At 44.5% G+C, this 23,085-nt stretch overlaps 2 protein-coding genes across 2 annotated transcripts; one reads left to right on the forward strand and one right to left on the reverse strand.

Moving 5' to 3' along the window:
• Positions 1–956: 956 nt before the first annotated feature.
• LOC123162043 (monocopper oxidase-like protein SKU5) lies at positions 957–5,783 on the forward strand. The gene is made up of 9 exons (XM_044579850.1): positions 957–1,262; positions 1,980–2,089; positions 2,790–3,060; positions 3,456–3,594; positions 4,059–4,428; positions 4,526–4,891; positions 4,974–5,052; positions 5,186–5,385; positions 5,484–5,783. Exons 1-9 carry the CDS (start codon positions 1,116–1,118, stop codon positions 5,593–5,595), a joined length of 1,794 nt encoding a protein of 597 aa, XP_044435785.1. The 5' UTR covers positions 957–1,115; the 3' UTR covers positions 5,596–5,783.
• Positions 5,784–7,006: 1,223 nt separating this feature from the next.
• On the reverse strand, positions 7,007–11,385 carry LOC123161174 (O-methyltransferase MdmC). The gene is made up of 9 exons (XM_044579023.1): positions 11,036–11,385; positions 10,878–10,931; positions 10,180–10,263; positions 9,577–9,702; positions 8,909–8,976; positions 8,758–8,827; positions 8,486–8,551; positions 8,306–8,383; positions 7,007–7,767 (listed from the first exon to the last, which is right to left on the reverse strand). The coding sequence occupies exons 1-9, from the start codon at positions 11,321–11,323 to the stop codon at positions 7,717–7,719; spliced, it is 885 nt and encodes a 294-aa protein (XP_044434958.1). The 5' UTR covers positions 11,324–11,385; the 3' UTR covers positions 7,007–7,716.
• Positions 11,386–23,085: the final 11,700 nt, after the last annotated feature.

Consider the following 23,085-nt stretch of genomic DNA (forward strand, 5'->3'; position numbering starts at 1 on the left):
AAACTCATTTCTCTCTTATACGTCCAGGCATGTTCGGACATAAAACGGGGGTTCAGCGGGCTCCCCAAAATTCAGCCGTCTGGATAGTCCAGATTCTCTCAAATTATTTCCAACGTACGGTCCCAACACAAAACTCCACCCCACGACGCACTCTTTCATTTTTTTTGCTGGACCCTCCTTCCCGCTCAGTTTTCCATCATAGCTGGACATTTCTCGATGGATCCCTCTCCTTTAAAGTTGGATGACACTCATCTCACCTTCGCCATGACGCCCACTCCACTTCGCATTGTACTTCCCCATGGACCGCCAAAAAGCAGTTCCCCATGTATATCACTTCTCCTTCGCTATCTTCAGCATTCAAAAAATCCTCCATGTGTATATTGAGCATGGTTTCTAATAGGGCCATAACAAACAATCGGTCACATTTACATTTTTTTCTCGCGAATACGCAAAGCTTGCATATCTTTTCATTGATAGAAGAAGCTCGTGTATCAACCATTCCTTACATGTAACTTCAATTCGTACATTCATCATCATTTATGTTACATAAGTTAAACAAGCAAGGTTTATAAATTTTTTTCTCAGAATTTTTGGAATTAGGCTCAATTTAACCTGCCGCTAACATTTGTAAATCTGGGATATGGCCGTGCACAATATTTATGTGCATCTTACCAACAACCAATTTGGAATACGCACTATTTCTCTTTCCTCTCGATTTTCTCTGTGAATGCAGTCACTAGAATACGCCCTATGAATTTCTTTGTTGCTGTTTTCTTTTAATCAAAAATAAAATAAAGGGGGCTTTCCTTGTGAAGCACCGCCAGATCAACGACTGTATCTGCTAATTTATTTGTTCATGGAAATGCATTAAAAACGCACGATTGGAAACTCCCATTTTAATATGGAAATGGATCCTCTCTACCCATCTTCCGCTCCTCTCTCTGGAAAAGGCTGCTGCCGCTGCTTCTCTCTCCTCTTTTCCTTTCAAAACCCACGCCGAAGGAAAGAAAGAAAGAAAGGAAAACAAAACCTTCCCTGCTGCGCGCAGACGCAGGACGCAGGACGTCGTACGTGCGATACGAGAGCAGGGGAGTTGGTGGCGGGCGGGAGGACCGATGTTGGCGAGGGTGGTCGCGGCGGCGGTCCTGGCGCTCGCCGCCGTCGTGGCGTCCGCGTCCGCGGCGGCGGCCGGCGACGCCACGTATTCGGTGCGGTGGGAGGTCGGGTACATGACGGTGGCGCCGCTCGGCGTCTCGCAGAAGGTTCGCGTGCAAGGAACAACAACTGCTTTCTCTCTCTCTCTCTCTCTCTGTGTGTGTGTGTGTGTGTGTGATGTTGATTCCGTCTTCGGACATGTTCTTTTGTTCTTGAAATTTCAGCAAAAAAAGGTGTCCTTTTGAGTCGTTTTTGCCGTTGTTTTGAGGAACTCGTGTTGAAAATGCTACCTTCTTCTCCCCCGTGTTGCTAATTTCGCGGCCTCGAACGCACGATCCCGTCGTGCTGCCTTCGGTTCCTCTCGCAGGGGGGCGTTGATCTGATGGATTTTTGTCTTAATTGTTTCCAAGGAATTATTTTATCGTTGTAGGCAAAATAAATAAATAATCTATGTGGGGGTTTTTGTCTTAATTTGAGACAGAGTGACGGCCTTAAATCTCGAAATAAATCTGTAGCGGCCTCGCGATTTTCTTGTCCTAAAAATAGCTAGTTGCCGTATACACACTTGCCTTTTCATAGATCAACAATCTTTTTGGGTGTTGGATTACTGCCTCTCTTTCTCGAGGTTCTAGCATTAATTTCCTGGGAAAATTAGGTTTTGTTTTTGCATCAAATTCGTTTGTTCGTTTACTCATGCCAAGTAGGAGTATTTTTTCTACAGCTCCCTTCAAAAAGAAAGGGATTTGATTTTTTTTGCAGAATTTATTTATTCATATCCGGTGTGGATGCGAAATTACAAGTGATGATAAAATTCTTTTTTGCAGGTGATTGCAATCAACAACCAGTTCCCTGGGCCACTCCTGAACGTGACAACCAACTGGAGCGTGAGGGTGAACGTCCAAAACAACCTGGATGAGCCTCTCCTCCTCACCTGGTTAGTATTCTACCATTCCACATTCAAAATAATTATTTATTCTGCATCGCAATTCTTTTCCATTCTTTAGCTATATATATGTTGGAATGTGCACAAATTTGTGAGCATGGCGAGCGAATGAAGGAAATGTGCAGCTACATCTTTAGTAGTTTCTGTTATCTCTGCCGAATTCCCATCTTTAGCTGTAGTCCCATTTGCATGGTGGCAGGTACTTTTTTTTTTTGCGGGTGGTGGCAGGTACCATTAGCCATTGTGTCACGCAAATGCCTTCTCTATTTGGGGGACGTTTATAAGCTTAATAATACGATCATGCCATGGCATAACCATATGTGCACATCACTATGCTTTTTTCCATGGATTTGCTCAGCCCATCTGTGGACAATTCTCTGTATCATTAGCTCATACATGTATTTTTGCAGAAAATGTTAACTTCTTTCACTGTCTCTGTAGTTTTGTACAGCACTTTCTTTCAATACGAATTTCCTATACATCCAGTAATCACTGTTCTACATATAACAAACAACACGTGAACACCTGAAATGCTTACTCATAACTAAGTTGGGACATGGCAAAATGCTACTTCTCGAGGGCCCTTTCTGCACATTCCAGCGTTTAAATGTGCATTTCGACGTCCTTGCGCGCCAATCTTGATCAAGTGAATAAAATGGGAGTGCTCCCGTCTCATATGCATGGCTGGCAGGGATGGCATCCAGATGAGGATGAACTCATGGCAGGACGGCGTTGCCGGCACCAACTGCCCAATCCCTCCTGGATGGAACTGGACCTACCAGTTCCAGCTCAAGGACCAGATCGGAAGCCTCTTCTACTTCCCTTCGCTCGGCCTCCAGCGGGCTGCGGGCGGCTACGGCCCCCTAACCGTCAACAACCGCGCCGTTGTGCCGGTCCCCTTCGACCAGCCTGATGGCGACGTCACCTTGTTCATCGGAGATTGGTACACCAAGAGCCACACTGTAAGTCCTGATTCTTCGGTTGCAATATTCGGTTTAGTTTTTTTTATGCGAAAAATGTTCAGTTTATTGTCTGTCAGTGTTTCATAAATAGTCTGAGAGAACACTGAGTTCTTGACCCCTGACACAATCTTTCTTGATTCCTGGCAGAAGCACAATACCATATAGAGTTGATACAGATTGTTGTTCTGGCAAGATATACGCAAAATCAATCTAATATTGATTAGAAATTCATTTCCCGGTTTATTCTTGCCTTAGACTGATAATTGGCAAGGGAATAATATTTTTTTACAGCAAGAAATACAATTATATCATCCAATGAGTCGTCTGGTCCATGGACTGTGATTTTCTTAAACACTTTGCCTTTGTGCTTGAGAAGTGCTCTCTGTCACTTGCAGGAACTGAGGGACATGCTAGATGATGGCAAGGATCTTGGGATACCTGACGGGATTCTGATAAATGCAAAGGGCCCTTATAGATATGACACCACACTGGTTCCAGAAGGCCTTCAATATGAGATTGTTGGAGTTGAGCCAGGTAACTTGTCTTTGATCACAAAAAAGAACGACATTCGAATCTGCACTTGTATATGTGCCCAATTCTCATATTTTCTGGATTATGGTATATTCCTGGTTTAAGCTAGTTATGCATACCAAGTTGTAGTCGACAGCGATTCAAAGTCTCCAGGTATAGTGAATGTAATTATGAACTGTTTGAGTTAGAATTTGGCGAAAATGTGACTAGAAAATGAAGTGTATCTAATGCTGAGCACAATAGTATGGCATATTATCCTTGTTATAAAATGGTCAGATTTATTACATTTCTTAGCGTGACTTGGAAATTGCACGGGTGAAGGAAACAATATTAGAAAATTCTAGCTACACTAAGATATCAGTGTCAAGATTGTTAACATATACCTTCCTGATAGTTATCAGCACCACTGCTCCCGAATTCTTTATCATATGAAGTATAATACTCCAAAAACCCAATGCTCTAAACAGGCAAAACATATCGTTTCCGCGTTCATAATGTTGGCACCTTAACCAGCCTGAACTTCAGAATCCAGAACCACAACATGCGTCTCGTAGAGGCTGAAGGAACATACACTTATCAGCAGAATTACACCAACCTCGACATACATGTCGGACAATCTTACTCTTTCTTGGTGACCATGGACCAAAATGCAAGCACAGACTATTACATCGTGGCAAGCCCGAGGTTTGTGAGCAGCGAAGCTCGCTGGCACGATGTCAATGGTGTAGCAATCCTGCAGTACTCAAACTCCAAAGGCAGTGCTTCTGGCCCCCTCCCTGATGCTCCAGATGACTTCTATGACAAGTACTATTCCATGAACCAGGCAAGGTCTATCAGGTCAGTGACTGATGGATGACTTGACAACATTGCTGTAATAATATTTTGTTCATGTAACTTAGGATCTCCATGATGAGTGCTTGCATTGTTGTTCCAGGATGAATGTGAGTTCCGGTGCTGCACGCCCAAATCCACAGGGATCATTCCGCTACGGCTCGATCAACATCACGCAGACCTTTGTGTTGAAGAACGAGTCGCCCCTGCGCATTGACGGGAAGCGACGAAGGACGATAAACAGGGTGTCGTACTCTCCTCCCGAGACTCCACTGAGGCTTGCTGATCTCCACAACCTTACAGGGGTCTACAAAACAGACTTTCCCACAATGCCAAGCAATGCGCCACCAAGGAGGGCTTCATCTGTGCTGAATGCTTCTTACAAGGGCTTCCTCGAGATGGTCTTCCAGAACAATGAAACGGATGTTCAGACCTACCATCTGGATGGTTATTCATTCTTTGTAGTCGGGTATGCAACATTCTTTGTAGGATACACTTTGTAGTCTTGAAAACAGCGATGTAAATGAGCACTGTCATGTTGTGGATTCCAGGATGGACTATGGTGAGTGGACGCCAAACAGTAGGGGTTCATACAACAAGTGGGATGCCATCTCTCGCAGTACTACACAGGTAAAGGACATCATCTGACCATCATGTGTCAAAGCCATACTACACTTGTGAAGACAAATGCATTCATGGTCATTCTGATACACAATTCTCTTTTCTCTTTTTTTTTTCTTGTTCCATTCCAAATCAACATCAGGTCTTCCCAGGAGGGTGGACTGCGGTTCTGGTCTCGCTCGACAACGTAGGCATCTGGAATATACGTGCTGAGAAGCTGGACAATTGGTACAATGGGCAAGAGGTTTATGTGAAAGTTGCTGATCCACTGGGCTACAACGTCACCGAAATGATCGCTCCAAACAACACTCTCTACTGTGGTCTGCTGGAACACTTGCAAAAGTATGTCCTGAGCTGAAACACTTGATTTATCCTCTACTGCACCCCCGTTCTTGCGCTGCAATTTCTTACTGTGCCTTTTTATTGTGAAAACCTTCCAGGCCACAGGTACATGAGACAAGCAAGAAGTCATCAGGGCATGCCATGGCTCGATGGAGCACCCAGCTTCTCGCAACCGTGTCACTGATTGTCACGGCTGTGATTTGCAGTTAAATTTGACAAACTGCGAAAAGTTGTTAGTTAGGAATCGCGGGGATTGATAGAACATACATGGGGGCGTCAACCATATACAGACTGTAACAGGATGCGTTTTAAATTTTCCTACAGATTCTAATGGTGACTATTAAGTTCTTGAGAAGCACTTTGCGCAAAGGCCAAAGTATTTGTACTTGGAAATGAAACACTGTTGGTTTCTTTACTTGTACTCCCTCCGTTGGAAAAAGCTTGTCCCCCAAATGGATGTATCTAGCATCAAGTTAGTCCTAGATACATCCATGTATCTAGCATCAAGTCAGTCCTAGATACATCCATTTGAGGGACAAGATAGGGACAAGTTTTTTCAGACGGAGGGAGTACGTGTTCTCTTCTAGTCCTTGATGCTTGATTTACTGATGAGTGCTGCTAACCTATGAGAAATCTGAATTTGTACTGAATTTTGTGCATAAGTATACACGAGCAGTACAACAAATGCAACTTCATCTATAGATAGACATGTTTTCATTGATCAGTTTGTTCAGTAGATTTGGCACAAACGAAGTGTCAAAATATATCCGAATCGGTTGCTTGTACTATTGCTTATGACTTCCATCACGTATCCAGTTCCATGGCACTTGTAAACCTGTTTGTCAAGAAAAAGGAAATTCAGATGATGAGTCTTTATTACAAAGAAAACAAGAGACAAAAAAAAAATCCAAGCATGCCGAATTCAAGATTACCTTGTTTAGGGGTCTTGGAATGGGGCCATGTGCCTGCTCCTGTCAAAGTACTCTGGCTCGTAGATCGACAAAACGCCGACACTTGTACTCTGGCTCACGGGGCTGCTTCTCCTTTTCTGACATGGAAATGGCCAAATCCCCAGAGTGGGTTCCTTGAATGAGAGTGCTTTGCCTAGTTATCTTTGACAATAGTGGTTTTCACAGATCCTCCCATGCATGCACCTGACCGAGTTCTTGCAGCTAACCATTGTATCACCATTGCTTTTTCTCGTTCAATACCCACCATCTCATCAGCTGGGTAAGAAAGCTAAAGAGGAGTCTTCACAGTTGGTTGAAACTCTACTCCACCTGGCAGTTGAATCTCATACTGAACCCGCAATTTCCAGAGATTCCGCAGTCTTAAGCAACAAACGAATATCACATCGCGCTTTTATTTAAGACTACAAGGCTTATTTATTCAATTATTTAGAGAAACTAGATTACATTTATTGCTAATACGATAGTACTCCCTCCAGTCCTAAATATAAGTCTTTGTAGAGATTTCACTAGGTGGACTACATACGGAGGAAAATGAATGAATCTACACTTAATATGCATCTATATACATCCGTATGTGGTTCATAGTGGAATCTCTACAAAGACTTACATTTAGGAACGGAGGGAGTAATAGATTGTCAACTTCAGTGTTCTTCAGGCCACCCCAAAACAACAGAGGAACATAAACGTACCACACTTAGTCCTTCAGTTTGAGGAACTTCAGTTACTCAACTGAACATTGGTTACCAGCTGAGCCGTTAGTGATTAACACATTCTCAAAACACAACAGCGTCGCCATTTTCTGGCCCATCAATTTCCTAAAACAAGAAAAACGACGCAAAATTTTGGTACATCATACATGGGCGACCAATTGATCCACCCACTTCTGGAAGATCTTGTCGCAATCGGCAAACAAACTGTCGACTGCATTGTGACAGCATATGCCATCTGCTGGCTTGTACCAGGCATGCTGTTAATTGCCTCCTCCAGAAGAAACAAAAGAAAATGCATAATGCAAACAGAGATATGATATGAGTCCATCAACTCAAGACCATGGTGATACGTCTGCTGCGTGATTGTATTAGTAGCTGCTGAGCGACTCCATTGACTCAGGCGTGCAGATGTGTTTTTTCATTCCTGATGTGGCGATAGATGATCTGAGGAAACTCTTATCTTATCCATGTCTCCATGGCGATTAGTACTCTTGAAGACAGTGCAACTACATCCAAAGCTGTCATCCTTTTTATGGCAAAAAATGCTGCCATCATTTTGCCTGATTGCCTAAAAGCAGTTTGACTTTCAAGAGCTTGACCTTGGCAAGGGAAGTTTACAACATCTATGGAGTACACAGTATGTTGCAAAATCAGTCATCTTCTAGCTTTCGACAAATTGTCATCCCGTCCCCAATTGGCACCTACAAAGGTGCCCACCCTTTGTTAATTAAGATAAAGTACTAAATAACACATGGGAAGGATGATGCGCCGAATCATAGTATAAGCATATCAAATAAAATTTTGAAACAGCTGAACAAATACAGATATAGTATGCACAAAGTAAACTACTCCCTCCGTCCCATAATATAAGATTGTTTTGCAAGCTGTTTTAGCTACAGCTTGCAAAATGATCTTATATTATAGGGCGGAGGGAGTAAATCCTAAGGCCCACAAGATATGTATGACAGCAGTATGAACATGCCACAATATCAGGAAAATAAATTTCTGAAATTTGGTTATGTACTGCACTGGCCCTGCAATACTACGACACATCATTGCTGGTGCCCCTCACATGCTCTAAACAACAGACTAAAGTACAGATATCCCAAGACTTTACAACCAACAGTTGAAAATGGTGAGTAATAAGTAAACAAGTGTCAAAAAACATCTTATATTTTCATATGGAGGGAGTATGAGATAGACAAGACGTATGAGAGAGAGAGAGAGAGAGAGAGCTACCATGCTGATAGTGACACGTTTATCCTCCAAAAGTTTCTTATTGAAATCCCTTATACTGATAGTCTTTGGGTCATTCACCTAAGGAAAAAATGCCAAAAGTGTTATCTAATCTAATATAAAATCTACCATGTAACACTTTTTTTATCATGTCAAAGCTCAAAAGAAAGGAAAAGAACTCACTAGCGGATCAGCAACCCTTCCATACCACAGGACATTGTCCATTACAATTAAACCACCAACTCTTACCTGAAACATAACAAACATAAATACATATATTTTATCTCATCATATAGAAAACATAAATGCTACGGTCGCTGTGTATGAAAATTGTAGCTAAAATCATAAAAGATTTGCCATGGGGAATCTTGTATGAAACTACGAGAGAATACTATGGCAAACATAAGCTGAAAGACTACAGGTATTATATCTGAACAAGCAAACCAAAATCTTACTAGCTTAAGTAGAAGCTCAAAATATTCCTCGTACATTCTCTTGTCTGCGTCAACGAACGCAAAGTCATAACTAGAAAAACAAATGATTAGTTAAAACATGCAACAATCAACTAATAAGATGAAGGGTTATACCATACAAAAGTTATTATACCTGGAAGCTTCACTACAGTCGAGCAATGACCTTAGGGAATCTACAGCTAAAGCATGCTTGACATCCACCTAAGCAATTTTTAGGCAGGTAAGAACAGAATCTAGCATACAAGACTACACATTAGTCCTTGCATACTGGTATGCTATACACTCTAGGGGATCCCAAAAAGAGACAAATTTCGATTGTGAGTTTTAGAAAACAAAAAGGAGGCAATTATTATTTTTTAACCCTAGACCTACCTATGAAACAAATCTGATGTATCTAGATACATCCGTATCTAGACAAATCTAAGACAAGAATTTTGGGACGGAGGGAGTATGTTGGCAATCCTAAATGCAGAAAATATTGCTACATAAGTCCATACAAGGTTAAATAAATCTAATAACATAGGCGTGGAAAATAAATAATAATGAATAAAGGAGGGAGAAATGAAACTAAAAAGAAGGTTTCGTTGTCCTCCTCACTTCTGATTTTCCCTCCATTATCTAAATGGTTGAGAAATTTAATGTTAAACCACAAAATACGTTGTCCAACCTACTGAAAATTACATGCAATTAACTTAAGTTTTCTAGCTATGGACCATCAAGTAGACTACAAATATATAGAATAATGTAGTTAAGTTGTTAGCACCAACTGATCATATCAAGCAAGAGGCTGAAAATAATTACCTTGTGTGCAACCCCAGCAAGCTGATAGTATCTCTTGGCAACTTCTAGACACCCTTCATCCCTTTCACAAGCAACCAAACGACCTGATTCAGGAAGTGCTAATGCGACAGCTAGTGACGAATATCCCTGCAAGAAGATTAAGCAATGCTAAAATAAGCTCAGTGCATTTCCAACAATCTTGTTACTTCTGTACAAGAGTATCTCCTTCACAAGGTATGAAATGATTATCGGTAAGTGCAGCACTTGACAAGTTGACATGCACAATGCATAATCCATGGGTATTATTGTCAAAATACTGTTCAAGGGAGGATGTAAAATCAGGCTTTCAGTACAGCAAAATACCATTTGAATACCATTCGAAGGTTTATTGTGCATATGCTTTTGGAAAAATACAGTGCCCAAAGATGATTTTCTGATTGACTTATGCACACTAGTTATTGTTCACGCACTCTGCATTTGGTTTGCTAGGATAACGCATCAGCAATTAGTACAATAAGTATATACATCAATACAGAATCCTTCGGTTACAAGTAATGATAAGCATTTACTTGCTGAGAGTGGAAGACAAGAAAATCCAGATTAAAAAACACTTGGCTCACATACAGTATAGACGCCAACTTCAATACATCGTTCTGCCCCAAGAATTTGCACAAGCATTGCCAGAAGCTGAGCCTGTGCCGGAGAAACCTAACAAAAGAAAGCAACCAGCTGAAAAATACTTGCCGTCATATACTGAAATTTGGTAAAGTATCTACATATTTTTCAAGAATAAAATAGAGCTAAGCAATGTACTACTCCCTCCGTTCATAAATATTTGTCTTTCTAGAGATTTCAACAAGTGACTACATACGAAGTAAAATGAGTGAATCTACAATCTAAAATATGTCTACATACATCCGTATGTTGTAGTCCATTTGAATGTCTAAAAAGACAAATATTTAGGAACGGAGGGAGTATATCATCAAAAAGAGACAGTGGTATACACATGCATTCCATGCATGCCCGGAATACACAAAAGTTTGAACTTGCTAAAATAGCAAGACCATATTAAGGCGTTTTGAAGTTACGAAAATAGAAGTGGAAATGCCACACTGGAGCTATGGTTAACCGGACCATCAGTTTTTTCAAATCTTAACGCATGAGTAGAGGGGATATAGGCAGCTTAAGTCGCACTGTTGTGGATGCAATGCAGGTAGTCTTAGAATCAGATGCGTCACGCATGCACTGATGCACGCACTCTCAACTCAATGTGAATATCCTAACCCAATTGAGTTCATGTGTCATGTGTGCTGCCTATGTACCTGCATCTGGCTCCCCCTCATGGATGCCGTCTCTTCCCGCAGATCACGAAGCACCTAACGACCACACAGGGTAAGGGCAGGATAAACAAGCACACGCTGGGTCAGAGCCGCGGCGAACAGCAGCGAATTTGTGGGAACGGAAAGGGGAGGGGGCGCACGGGGTGCTCGCGGACGTTGGAGAGGAGGTAGTCGTAGAGCGGCGAGTCCATGCCCAGCTGCTTCCGCCCGCGCCGCGCCTCCTCTACCGCCAGTGCCGTCGTAGCAGCCGAGGAGGGGGAGGAGGAGCACAGGCGGCGGCGGGGGCATGGCGGAGAGCGGTGGCCGAGAGGAGGGGAGGTGGCAGCGGAAGCCAGGGTTCGGGCTTGAGGAGGCCCGACGCCGAGTCCGAGAGTCGCGGCCGCAAACGCCGCCGGAGGAAGGGAGGGGGATACGGCCCAGCGACGCATCGCGTTTGCTCTTTTTCTCCGGCACTCAAGCGCAAGCTTTGGCTGACGAGACGTAGCGTCTCCGAGCATGGTTTTCAAAATCGGACCCATGAACGAACCGGTGAGCCTCCCGGTTTATGTTTTCGTCGATCGAACCGTTTGGTCTCCGGTTTAATCACAATGAGATATTGCTAAACAGTAAAACACAGCTACCTAGGACCCCTCACAGTGTTAACGTTCCCGGCCGTCAGATCAGGCTAATGACGTTCGAGATCGGTCTATCCTGCCACACGGTGCCTCTCGTCGTTTTGGCTCACCGTAGCAGGGCCGCTGCTCCGCATAGCGACCTGGGAATCCTCTCATTAATCAGGCCGACTGAACGGGACAACCTACGTAGGCCAAAAATGGATGGTTGAGCCACATACCGTTCATCCCCTGCCTCTTCATCTCTCCGGAACCGGCGTTCTTCATGTGTTCCTCAGCGCAGCCGCGACGCAATATGTGGCCGTTCTTCTGCTCATCTTCTCAGATCCTTGACTTATGAATCATCCTAGGTCTTTTCTTTGTTTCACCCGTACGGCGACCGTCTCCTCTGGATCTGGTCCGCGAGCTGCTTAGTTTCAACCATGCGGCGGCGAGCCACGCTGTCAGTGTCCTTCTCCAGCTTTCCTCGGCGTGCATGGGCCTTCATGCCGTTCCCTGTTTCCCATAGATGAGGAGACGAATTGTTCCATGTATTATCTGTCGTCTAGGAGCAGGGAGTGGCTTGGCGATGTTACAAAGAGTTGTCAAGCGGTGACCAACATGTCCACCTGACTTTCCTCTTCTTTTTTTGGGTTTTATGTTGGTCCACCCCTGTTGCTTCACTCCTCATTGAGCTCTTTCAGTGTTATCTTAGAACCATGTTCGATCTTTTAATATGCCTTTTCTGATTTGCCTTTTAGCAGGTTTCAGAGTTTGGCGTAATTTACAACAGAATGATCAAACAAGTGAAGACTGAAGAGCAGAGCACCTGATATTGAAAATGTCCAACCTTACGTCAAGTTTCTGATAGTAAAGTTGCAAGTTGCAAACCGTGCTCAAAAGATAGAGAGCTAAATCCAAGGGTAAGCCATCACATTTTGAAACCATTTATCAAACTGGAGCCATCGCTCAACATTTGTACCAATTTCACTTGCCTTCAGAAGATCTGGTACAACATGAATTTGTTTTTCCCTCGAGACCCTTTTGTTCCCATGATTTATTTATTTATGCTGAAAACAATGTGTTGACTGCAGCTTGAAGGAAGTGTTTATTCTCTACTTGTACACACATAAATTCATGCTCGGTCATGTAGACAAAACCGATCTGAAAAGACAAAATTATTCGTGGTAATATTGTGTTGAAACTATTTTGTGTGAGAAGAGAACTACTGTGACGAAACTTGTACTGCAAGTACCTTTCCGTTTCCGACAACATTCTTATAGGTGGAAAGAGAAGAAACGACGCCGTCACAAATTATCAATGAAATATTTTCCCGTTAAATGATGCAAAATGTCATGCCATCACATCATATACTTTGACTGCTTCGGAGAGTAACATATCTAATTTTCCCTGTAAAGATAGTATTTTATTTGGATTGCCATTTTCTTCACACATTCTGACTTGAAGGAATGGGTCATGAAACTATATAAGGGAATCAAAATGTTGTGGTCCTTTTTCTTGAATCAGTTCGAGTAATGAAAAAAAAAACCATTCAAGGAATGGAATTTATAGGAACCATGTCAACTCACTGTATTGGAAAAATCTTGGTAACTATGTATGTATTCTGTAGTTCTGTAGAGAAAATAGCCAGTTATTTGGAGACATTCTAACCAAGAACTCATCTTGAGAGTTGGACTATGTGCAAGAGCAGATGTTAGCTTCAGAAGATAGTCTCTAGATTTTTTTTTCTTAGTTTGGAGTTTGTACATTTTTTCTCTAATCAGTTCTCTGTTAAATCTCTTTATCAATATGTATTGCTAGGAGAGTAGTGTTCCCTTGTATGTTTCTGTGGAAACTGAAGGTACCTTTAAAAATTAAGGCTTTTATATGGTTAGTTATCAAAGGGAGGATCCTGACCAAGGACAACTTGTGTAACAAAAGGCTGGAAAGGCACGAACAAGTGTGAATTTTGTGGTGCCAATGAATGTAATTGATCATTTGTTTTTCATTTGCTCTTTTGCTCAGTTTCTTTGGAATGTAGTTGGGAGTGCTTTGGGAAATCCCCAAACACCCCTGTCATTCTTTGACTTTTGCCATAATTGGCTTCCTAAGTATACTGGGAAAGATAGAGTGGTTATAGCTATTGGTACGACTGCTTTGTTGTGGTTGATCTGGAAAACAAGAAATAAATCTTGCTTTCAAAGTTCTTTACCTAAAGATCCTACTGACATAATCTTCTCCTTATGTTCTGTCGTGGGGTGTGCTACAGAAAATAGGAGTGCAAAAAACTCTTAAGAAAGTCACCAAGAGGTTGGCCCAGATAGCGAGGGACGTCTTCAAGTGTGCTTAGGCTGGGCCCTACTGTACGGAGGCTCTGTTGAGAAAGTCTTGAAAGATGTAGCATTTGCGATGATCCTCTCTTGTTCTTTTGCTATAGCACCCTGTAGGTGCTGAGTTTGGTATCTTCAGATTGTAGGAGTTTATTTCCCATGATGCAAATTGTTAGGCAACATATGTAGCGACGGAGCTTTGGGAGCGTTCTTTTGTTGTAGCATCATGTAGGTGCAATTTGAAGTGCCTCAAGATGTTGGAGTAGGTCTTCCTGGTGCATATGTTAGGCATCAAAAGTTAAGTTTGTATGAGACTTGATTTGTATGCCGTGACTCCATTTTTGTAATGAAAATGGGGGCGTGCGGCTCCTCTGGTCGAAAAAAAGTTTGAACCGGAAAATCATGAACACAAACGCAATTATGTGATCTGTGGATCAATTCTAATTATCGGTTGATGATTATGCCCCACCAACCATATCAAAATATTGTTATTTGAATCAATGAAATTTCATCAAATATTTTTATCATCCAAACTTTCTTTATTGTTTCTATTTTTCTTTAGGATGAACGGGTGCGGCAACGCGCACCTTCATGGTCTAGTGTACATGTATAAGAGCAACTCTAGCAGTTCCCTAAAAAAAAGAGCAACTCTAGCAGACCCCGCATCCCGCGCCGGCCCGCAAAATAACTGCCAAATTGCGGGTCGGGGCCAGAAAATCTGCACGATCAGACCCCGCATCCCGCCCCGGCCCGCAAATATTTTTGCGGGGCGCGGCAAGTCTTCTCCCCCAACCTCTATCTTCACGGGTTGGGAGGCCGACCCGAGCTCAACCCCTATCCGCCGCGAGATTTGGCGGGAGGGACATTTCCGCGTGCCGTTTCCCGCTCCCTGCACCCTACACCACCATTGCCCCCCCTCCCTCCGCAAGCTCCGGTTCCTCCTCCCCGGCCGTCCCTCACCGCCATGGACGACCCCATGCTGTCCCCTGTCACCGTCGAGGTCGCGCACGCTCCTTCCCCTCGGGCTGATCTCATCGTCGGCCATGTTGGCCCCGCCGCCGTCACCCAAGCACACGCCGCGCCTGCCCGCAAGCGGTAGGCCAACATGGTCGTCCAGGGCGAGAATCCGGCTGCCCCCACCGCGATGGCTCGCGCTCCGGGCGCCAACGCAGCAGTAAAGCGGTAGGCCGCGGGCGTAAACCCGAGGAAGGTTCCGGCTTCAAAGAAGCCACCTTCTTCATCCTCTCACTCCATCCCCCCGCAAGGAGGTGCTCTGGCGATGCCGTTCAACGGTGCCACTCCCTCCGCAAGCGAGGTGTTCGACGAAATGGCCAGAAGGTATGTGTCTTCGGTCTTGGCGATTTCCTTTCATTTCCGCCATTATTCTCGATATCTCGTGACTTGTTATCGTTCGCTATAGCGGTGGTTCCAACAATGCAACAACCAAGTTTGTGAACTTGTTGGACACGAACGCGGTTGACATTGATCAAGCCCCTTTCACACCGTTCGATTACAATGAAACGGAGGGCGGCGTGGACGATCATGGTTGTGCGGACGAATTGGAGGAGATCGAAGCGGAAGTGTATGAGCAATCGCAAGCAAAAACTGGGAAAAGCCAAATATCGAAGAATTACACGATCTTGAAAGATCAAGCTTTGATCAAAGCATGGAGTGCGGTGTCTCTTGATGCATGCACGGGTACTTCTCAAACTGCCAAGAGATATTGGCAAAGGATCGAAGATCAATACTTCCGCATTATGGCAAAGCATCCCAATAGGACTTCACGCACATTTTAGTCACTTCAAGGGTGTTGGGAGAATATCAAGCCTATGTGCAGCCGTTGACAGCTTGCTTCGAGCAAGTACGCAATGCACCTCCAAGTGGCACCGTGAAGTTGGACTATGTGAGTTTGTTTTGCCTTTGTTCAAGTTGTGCATCATCATATTGCATCGTGGAAAATGATTGGATCACTTTGTTCACATTGTGTAGGACAAGATTGCTCAACATCGATACAAGGACATGGAAGCTTTGGAAGGCAGATTCTTCAAACTTGAGCATTGTTGGGAGTTGCTCCAAAACTGCGAGAAGTGGAAGTTGATCGACAAAGAATCCCCACCAAAGAGAGGCTCACTTACAAACATGGATGAAGATGAGGATGGTGATGGCCCAAGAAATTTGCACAAGCACGATGGCGACAAGAAGACTAAGGAGAAGATGAAAAGAGAGCAAGAAGCATCGAGCTTGAGGGAGAAGATTGATGCCATGGTGCAATCAACCGAGTCGATGTTGTTGAAGTCGTTGGAGATCAAGAAAGAGTTGGCCGAGAAGAAGGCAAAAGAGAAGCAAGAACAGTGGAAAATACTCAAGGAAGAGGGGCTCCGCAAAGCTGACATTGAGGAGAGAAGAGCACGCGCCGCTGAAAACAAATCCATGTCCTTGTTGGTCGCCGAAGAGAACAAGATCATGACAATGAACCGCAATGACATGGACGACCTCATCAAAACATGGCATGATATGGCAAGGAGAGAAATCTTAAAGAGGAGAATGGTCGCGTCGGCCGGTCCTGTTTACAGTTCCGATGATGTTTTCTCTACTCCATATGGTGGCAATGTGGATGATTTCAGTGCGGGAGTTGGAACAAGCGCCGGAGGTGGATTTGGTGGAGACGATGAACTTCAAGATGGACTCGATGGCGCGGAGTGAAGATCGACCAAGATGATGCCGGACATGGGCGCAAACCTTTGCAGGGCCCTCTTTTGCGTTTGCCATAATCAGCTTGGCTTTTATTTGCGCCTAAAACTGTTTATGTCGTTTGAATTTGAACTTGTTTGTGAAACCTATGTCAAATGCGAGATTTGCAGTTTTTCTGTTTGCGGGTCATCGTGGTGGTGCCCGAGAAGACCCGCAAAGTCGACCCGTAAAAGGGTATATTCCACGAATATACTTTTTTATGAATCCGTTTGGGGGGTCTGCATCTGTGCCAGCCCGAGCCAGCCTGCAAAAGCGGTTTTACGCGAACCGCAAACCCGTTTTGCAGGTCGGTGGGATGCGGGGTCTGCTAGAGTTGCTCTAAGGGCGTCTCCGACGGCGACCCACAAATTTTCTCCTGCATCCGTTCACAAACCGGTACCAGGCCGCGGACACTGATACAAAGACCGCCGTCCAATGTTGGTCGCATACATTTCAACCCGCATTTGAACTAACTGAACGAAATTCATGCAAATCGGACGATATTCATCAAAATTCGGATAGGAAAAACCACAATCATCCATACATAGCATTGCAAGTTAAGTCTAGTACAATAATGTCTTAAATTCAACTAGATTAACTGGATGTCCAACATTTTTTCATCAACATATCATGCCCTCTCATGCATACTCCCCCTTCAGCTTCATCCAACAGTATGTACATAAATGACCGTCCCGATGTGATGTGGTACATCAGCAGCGCGTGCGGGCTACATAATGTGTGCACCAACATTGAGTGAACGAATCAATCAACAAGTTGAGCAAGAGAAAGCAAAACTTACGATCTCATCTTCTGTGGCGTGCAATTGTCACATTGCCTCCAGCTGACGAACCATGTTACAAAACTTGATGACACTGGTCTGGATAGCATACCAGCGGTACGATAACGAACTCACGCTACATTGTTGAATGAGTACATGTCGTAGGGCGCAATGTGCTTTCGTGCGTGCTGAAATGATTCATGCACTTGATGCCAGAAGGTCCCCCCTCCTGCCTATGAAATCCGTAGATACGGCCAACTACGCATCGCACAACAACTCATCCTCCATGGTCGAGTAGCTCTCCATCCTTCGTAGTCTAAAAACGACATAGCGTCCGAAAATAAGTTCAATGACATTTGACTAAACACATGCCGAGCGTGGTGTCCGCCATGAAGGTCATCTACAGGGGGCAGAGTGTACCTGGGTACAAACGGCTCCAGGGTGGACAGCGCCGTCGTAGAGACGAGCGGGCACGTCACTGCTGGTTGCGGACATCCCGCAATGCCTATGTGGCGGACGGAGACGTACATCAACAACGGCGGAGGTGGAGGGTGCGGACGCAAAGCAAGGGGGAAAAGGGACAGAGTGGAAGGAAATGGGACCAGGAGGGGGATTGGGTGGGCCAGGGATGTTTGAGTTCTACGTGTCTGTTAACTGGACCCCCCACCCACTTTGTCTCCAGTTTGTGGGAGAAAACATGTCCGGACCGCTCGGCAGACTGATACAGGCCCGCGTTGGATGGCTTCCGCAGTCAGGACCGCGCGGTCCGAACATATGCAGGTTGTTTGAGGGTCGGGGCATCACCAACGGCGATCCACAAATTTTCTCCCGCATCTGTACGCAGACAGGGGGGACCGGTCCGTGGATATGGATGCAGGAGACCGCCGTCCACCCTGCCTGCATATATCTGGCCTCCCTCAATTTTTTAAGTTCGCATGTTCAAATAGTAGCATACATAGAGTTTATACGTTCAAATAGCCGCATACATAGAGTACATGCATTCACGAACCGCCTGCATCATCGTTGTCTCATCTGTGTAGTCCTCCTCGTCGAATGAGCCGTCGGACGACACATTATAGTGCTTGTGCATGTTCAAATCAGAATTCATTGCTAGAAAGAAGAAGGGAAAACTTTTTAACCTCCGGTAATTCATCGAACAATTGTCGGGCATGGTGAGTATAGCATGAGCGGATGGTACCTAGCGGGGCGGTCGGAGGAGAGGGGTTGAATGGCGATGGAGGAGAAGCGGGGCGGAGCCCGACTAGAATGCTAGAGGTGACGTAGCCGTAGAGTTCCGGCAGAGGTGTGGCGTGGTGGCCGGGATGGTGGAGCGACGACGAAGGCAAGAGAGAAAGAAGGAAGGAGAGAAAATGGGGAGGATGGAGGCACGGGGTCTGGGAAGGGTTTTGGGTGGGCCGGGGGTGTCGGAGTCCTACATGTAAATCCCTCACATTTGTCTTGGGTTTGCCGGAAAAAGTACATCTAAACAGCTCGACGGACCGATACAGGCCCGCGTTTGATGGCAAACTGCGTCAGGACCCCGCGATCCGGACGGTTGCAGGCGGTTTGAGGGATCCGCCTTGGAGATGCCCTAAGATGGGAATGGGCTGACCCGGACCTGGCCCCGTTGACGGTGTCCTGGAGTAGGGGTCCTAGCCCAGCCGGACTAATGTATGGGCTAGACTACCAACCCACTAAGGAAGCAAGACTCCATAGGCCTTTAGAGTGCAGCGACCGAAGACTTGGCGTGTACTTCAAGCATATTCGACTTGATTCAACATGTAAATCCTTAGATGGGAATTGACCATGTGTAACCCTAGATACCCCTGGTGCCTATATAAACAAGGAGGTTTAGTCCATAGAGGCGATCCATCCATACACCCCTTCTTCATACCCCTAGGGTTTAGACCACAACTTACGATCTCGAGGTAGATCAACTCTGTACTTCGACACCTTCATAATATAAACAAGAGCAGGACGTAGGGTTTTACCTCCATAGAGAAGGCTCGAACCTGGGTAAACTCCTTATGTGTTCTTCTCCTATTAACCATCGATCCAACCTAACAGCTCGGGCCCCCCTACTCAAGATCCGCCGGTTTTGACACCGACATTGGTGCTTTCATTGAGAGTTCGTTGTCGGATCGCCAAGGGTCGATGGCCTCGCCAATCGGTGATCGGATTTCCCTAAACATAGTGGGCTATGACCCACAAGTATATGGGATCTATCGTAGTCCTTTCGATAAGTAAGAGTGTCAAACCCAACGAGGAGCAGAAGGAAATGAAAAGAGGTTTTCAGCAAGGTATTCTCTGCAAGCACTGAAATTATCGGTGGCAGATGGTTATGTGATAAGATAATTCGTAACAAGTAACAAATAACAAAAGTAAACAAGGTGTACCAAGGTGGCCCAATCCTTTTTGTAGCAAAGGACAAGTTTGTACGAACTCTTATATAAAGCAAAGCGCTCCCTAGGACACATGGAAATTGTTGTCAAGTTAGTTTTCATCATGCTCATATGATTCACGTTCGTTACGTTGATAATTTGATATGTGGGTGGACCGGTGCTTGGGTGTTTCCCTTCCTTGGACAAACCTCCCACTTATGATTAACCCCCCTCGCAAGTATCCGCAACTACGAAAGAAGAATTAAGATAAACCTAACCATAGCATGAAACATATGGATCCAAATCAGCCCCTTACGAAGCAACACATAAACTAGGGTTTAAGATTCTGTCACTCTAGCAACCCATCATCTACTTATTACTTCCCAATCCCTTCCCCGTGTCATGTAGTCGACGTTCACATAACACCACTAGAGGAGAGGCAACATACATCTCATTAAAATATCGAACGAACACCAAATTCACATGATTACTTATAACATGACTTCTCCCATGTCCTCAGGAACAAACATAACTACTCACAAAGCATATTCATGTTCATAATCAGAGAAGTATTAATTATCATTAAGGATATGAACATATGATCTTCCACCGAATAAACCAACTAGCATCAACTACAAGGAGTAATCAACACTACTAGCAACCCACAGGTACCAATCTGAGGTTTTGAGACAAAGATCGGATACAAGAGATGAACTAGGGTTTGAGAGGAGATGGTGTTGGTGAAGATGTTGATGGAGATTGACCCTCTCTCGATGAGAGGATTGTTGGTGATGACGATGGCTTCGAGTTCCCCCTCCCAAAGGGAAGTTTCCCCGGCAGAATAACTCCGCCAGAGCCCTAGATTGGTTTTGCCCAAGTTCCACCTTGAGATGGCGGCGCTTCGTCCCGAAAGCTTCCTTCCGATTTTTCCAGGTCAAAACACACCATATAGCATAAGATGGGCGTCGGGGGCCTGCCAGGGGGCCCACAAGGACGGGGGTCGTGCCCTCCACCCTTGTGGATGGCACGTGGCCCCCCTCTAGTACTTTCTTTGCCCAATATTTTTTTATATATTCCAAAAATATTCTCTATGAATTTTCAGGACTTTTGGAGTTGTGCAGAATAGGTCTCTAATATTTGCTTCTTTTCCGGCCTAGAATTCTAGCTACCGGCATTCTCCCTCTTCATGTAAACCTTACAAAATAAGAGAGAATAGACATAAGTATTGTGATATAATGTGTAATAACAGCCAATAATGCAATAAATATCAATATAAAAGCATGATGCAAAATGGACGTATCAACTCCCCCAAGCTTAGACCTCGCTTGTCCTCAAGCGAAAGCCGATATCGAAAAATATGTTCGTATGTTTAGAGATAGAGGTGTCGATAAAATAAAATACAGACATGAGGGCATCATGATTATCGTTAGAACAACAACATATATTGTCATATAATTTCTTATGCTAAAGTAACAATTCATTCACAAGGTAAAGTATGAATCAGAAACTTCATTGAAAACTAACAAACTATGATCTCAGTCATTGAAGCAATTGCAATTTATCATAACATCGGAAAGAGTCAATATAAGAGCTTTTCAGCAAGTCCACATACTCAACTATCATTTAGTCTTTCACAATTGCTAACGCTCACGGGATACTTATGGGTTCAAAGCTTCAATCGGACACAGAGAAAGATAGGGGCATATAGTTTCGCCTCCCAACCTTTTACCTCAAGGGTAATGTCAACAATAGTACTTTATGAAAACCTTCATCCGATGCTTACCTCAAGGGTAATGTCAACAAGAGTCAATATATATCCTACTACCCGATGGTAGTTACCCCACATGTCTCATATACTACCATGTGGTACTATATATACTATTTTATTATTTTCAATATGTTCATATACTATATCTAAGATATTTCAAAGCAAGTTACATGAAAAAATTGCATATGAGCCCATAGTATTTGTTATATTTGTAAAATACGTACATATTTGTATGTAAAAATGGGCATACTCAAAAATGGTACATACTACCTAAAAATTAGTATATATACTACCTAATCATTGTTATATACTACATACTACACGTACATACTCTCGGTTCCGACAGATACTACATACGACATACAAAACGCAAGTGGTGATAACTACCACTGCTTGTAGGAAACATTTATCCTATAAACACTATAAAAAAAAGACACATCCGTGACATTTTGGGTCGAACGAATTTTTTTTCTGTCATACATATGACACTTCTGGCGCCAAGCTTCTGGCATTCTCTGTGACAAGAGAGTGCCACAAAAGCTAAAAGGCAAGTTCTACAGGACGGCGGTTCGACCCGCAATGTTGTATGGCGCGGAGTGTTGGCCGACTAAAAGGCGACATGTTCAACAGTTAGGTGTGGCGGAGATGCGTATGTTGAGATGGATGTGTGGCCACACGAGGAAGGATCGAGTCCGGAATGATGATATACGAGATAGAGTTAGGGTAGCACCAATTGAGGAGAAGCTTGTCCAACATCGTTTGAGATGGTTTGGGCATATTCAGCGCAGGCCTCCAGAAGCTCCAGTGCATAGCGGACGGCTAAAGCGTGCGGAGAATGTCAAGAGAGGGCGGGGTCGACCGATTTTGACATGGGAGGAGTCCGTTAAGAGAGACCTGAAGGATTGGAGTATCGACAAAGAGCTAGCTATGGACAGGGGTGCGTGCAAGCTTGCTATCCATGTGCCAGAGCCATGAGTTGGTTGCGAGATCTTATGGCTTTCACCTCTAGCCTACCCCAACTTGTTTGGGACTAAAAGCTTTGTTGTTGTTGTTGTATACATATGACACTTCTATGACGATAATTGTGACAAAACCCGGTATCATCATAGATGTGGTGGGCTCCTACTTCTATGACAAAAAATCATGACAGTAAATGGGCTTTTCGTCCTGGGCGGGCCGGAGACGCAGCTGCATGACATTCTTTGGGCCGTCCATGACGGAAAAAACCGTGGTAGAAGCGAGGGGGAGGAAAATTTCGGGGAGTTGCCGGTTAAGGTGGGAGGTCGGGGGCCGAGCGATGCGCGTTTCTCTCGTACGTACGCACGTGTGTGTGAGGCATTCGCTCTAACTGAACCCGAGCGAGGCGTTGGGCTCTAACTGAACCCGAGCGATTGCACTGCAGGCTACGCGTTACTGAACCCGAGCGATCGATCGATGGCTGTTAACTGAACCCGATGGAGCGATTCCTTCACTACTGCTGCTAACTGAAGCCGATCGATTGGATGAACAGTGAGCATTGCGGGGGTTTGGATGAACAGTGAGCGGTGGCGTTGCCTCTGGATGAACAGGAATCCATGGTGTGGAGGGTTGGATGAACAGTAGACGGTGGAGGG

The sequence above is a fragment of the Triticum aestivum genome, chromosome 7B (assembly GCF_018294505.1).
Source record: "Triticum aestivum cultivar Chinese Spring chromosome 7B, IWGSC CS RefSeq v2.1, whole genome shotgun sequence".
NCBI lineage: Eukaryota > Viridiplantae > Streptophyta > Magnoliopsida > Poales > Poaceae > Triticum > Triticum aestivum.

Coding starts and splice junctions, on each gene's coding strand:
- LOC123162043 (XM_044579850.1), top strand. CDS start 1,116: ATGTTGGCGAGGGTGGTCGCGGCGGCGGTCCTGGCGCTCGCCGCCGTC. Junction 3,595..4,058: donor GATTGTTGGAGTTGAGCCAG/GTAACTTGTCTT, acceptor TGCTCTAAACAG/GCAAAACATATCGTTTCCGC. Junction 4,429..4,525: donor AACCAGGCAAGGTCTATCAG/GTCAGTGACTGA, acceptor TTGTTGTTCCAG/GATGAATGTGAGTTCCGGTG.
- LOC123161174 (XM_044579023.1), bottom strand. CDS start 11,323: ATGCGTCGCTGGGCCGTATCCCCCTCCCTTCCTCCGGCGGCGTTTGCG. Junction 8,828..8,908: donor GACTGTAGTGAAGCTTCCAG/GTATAATAACTT, acceptor TTGTTTTTCTAG/TTATGACTTTGCGTTCGTTG. Junction 8,384..8,485: donor GAAGGGTTGCTGATCCGCTA/GTGAGTTCTTTT, acceptor TTTTTTCCTTAG/GTGAATGACCCAAAGACTAT.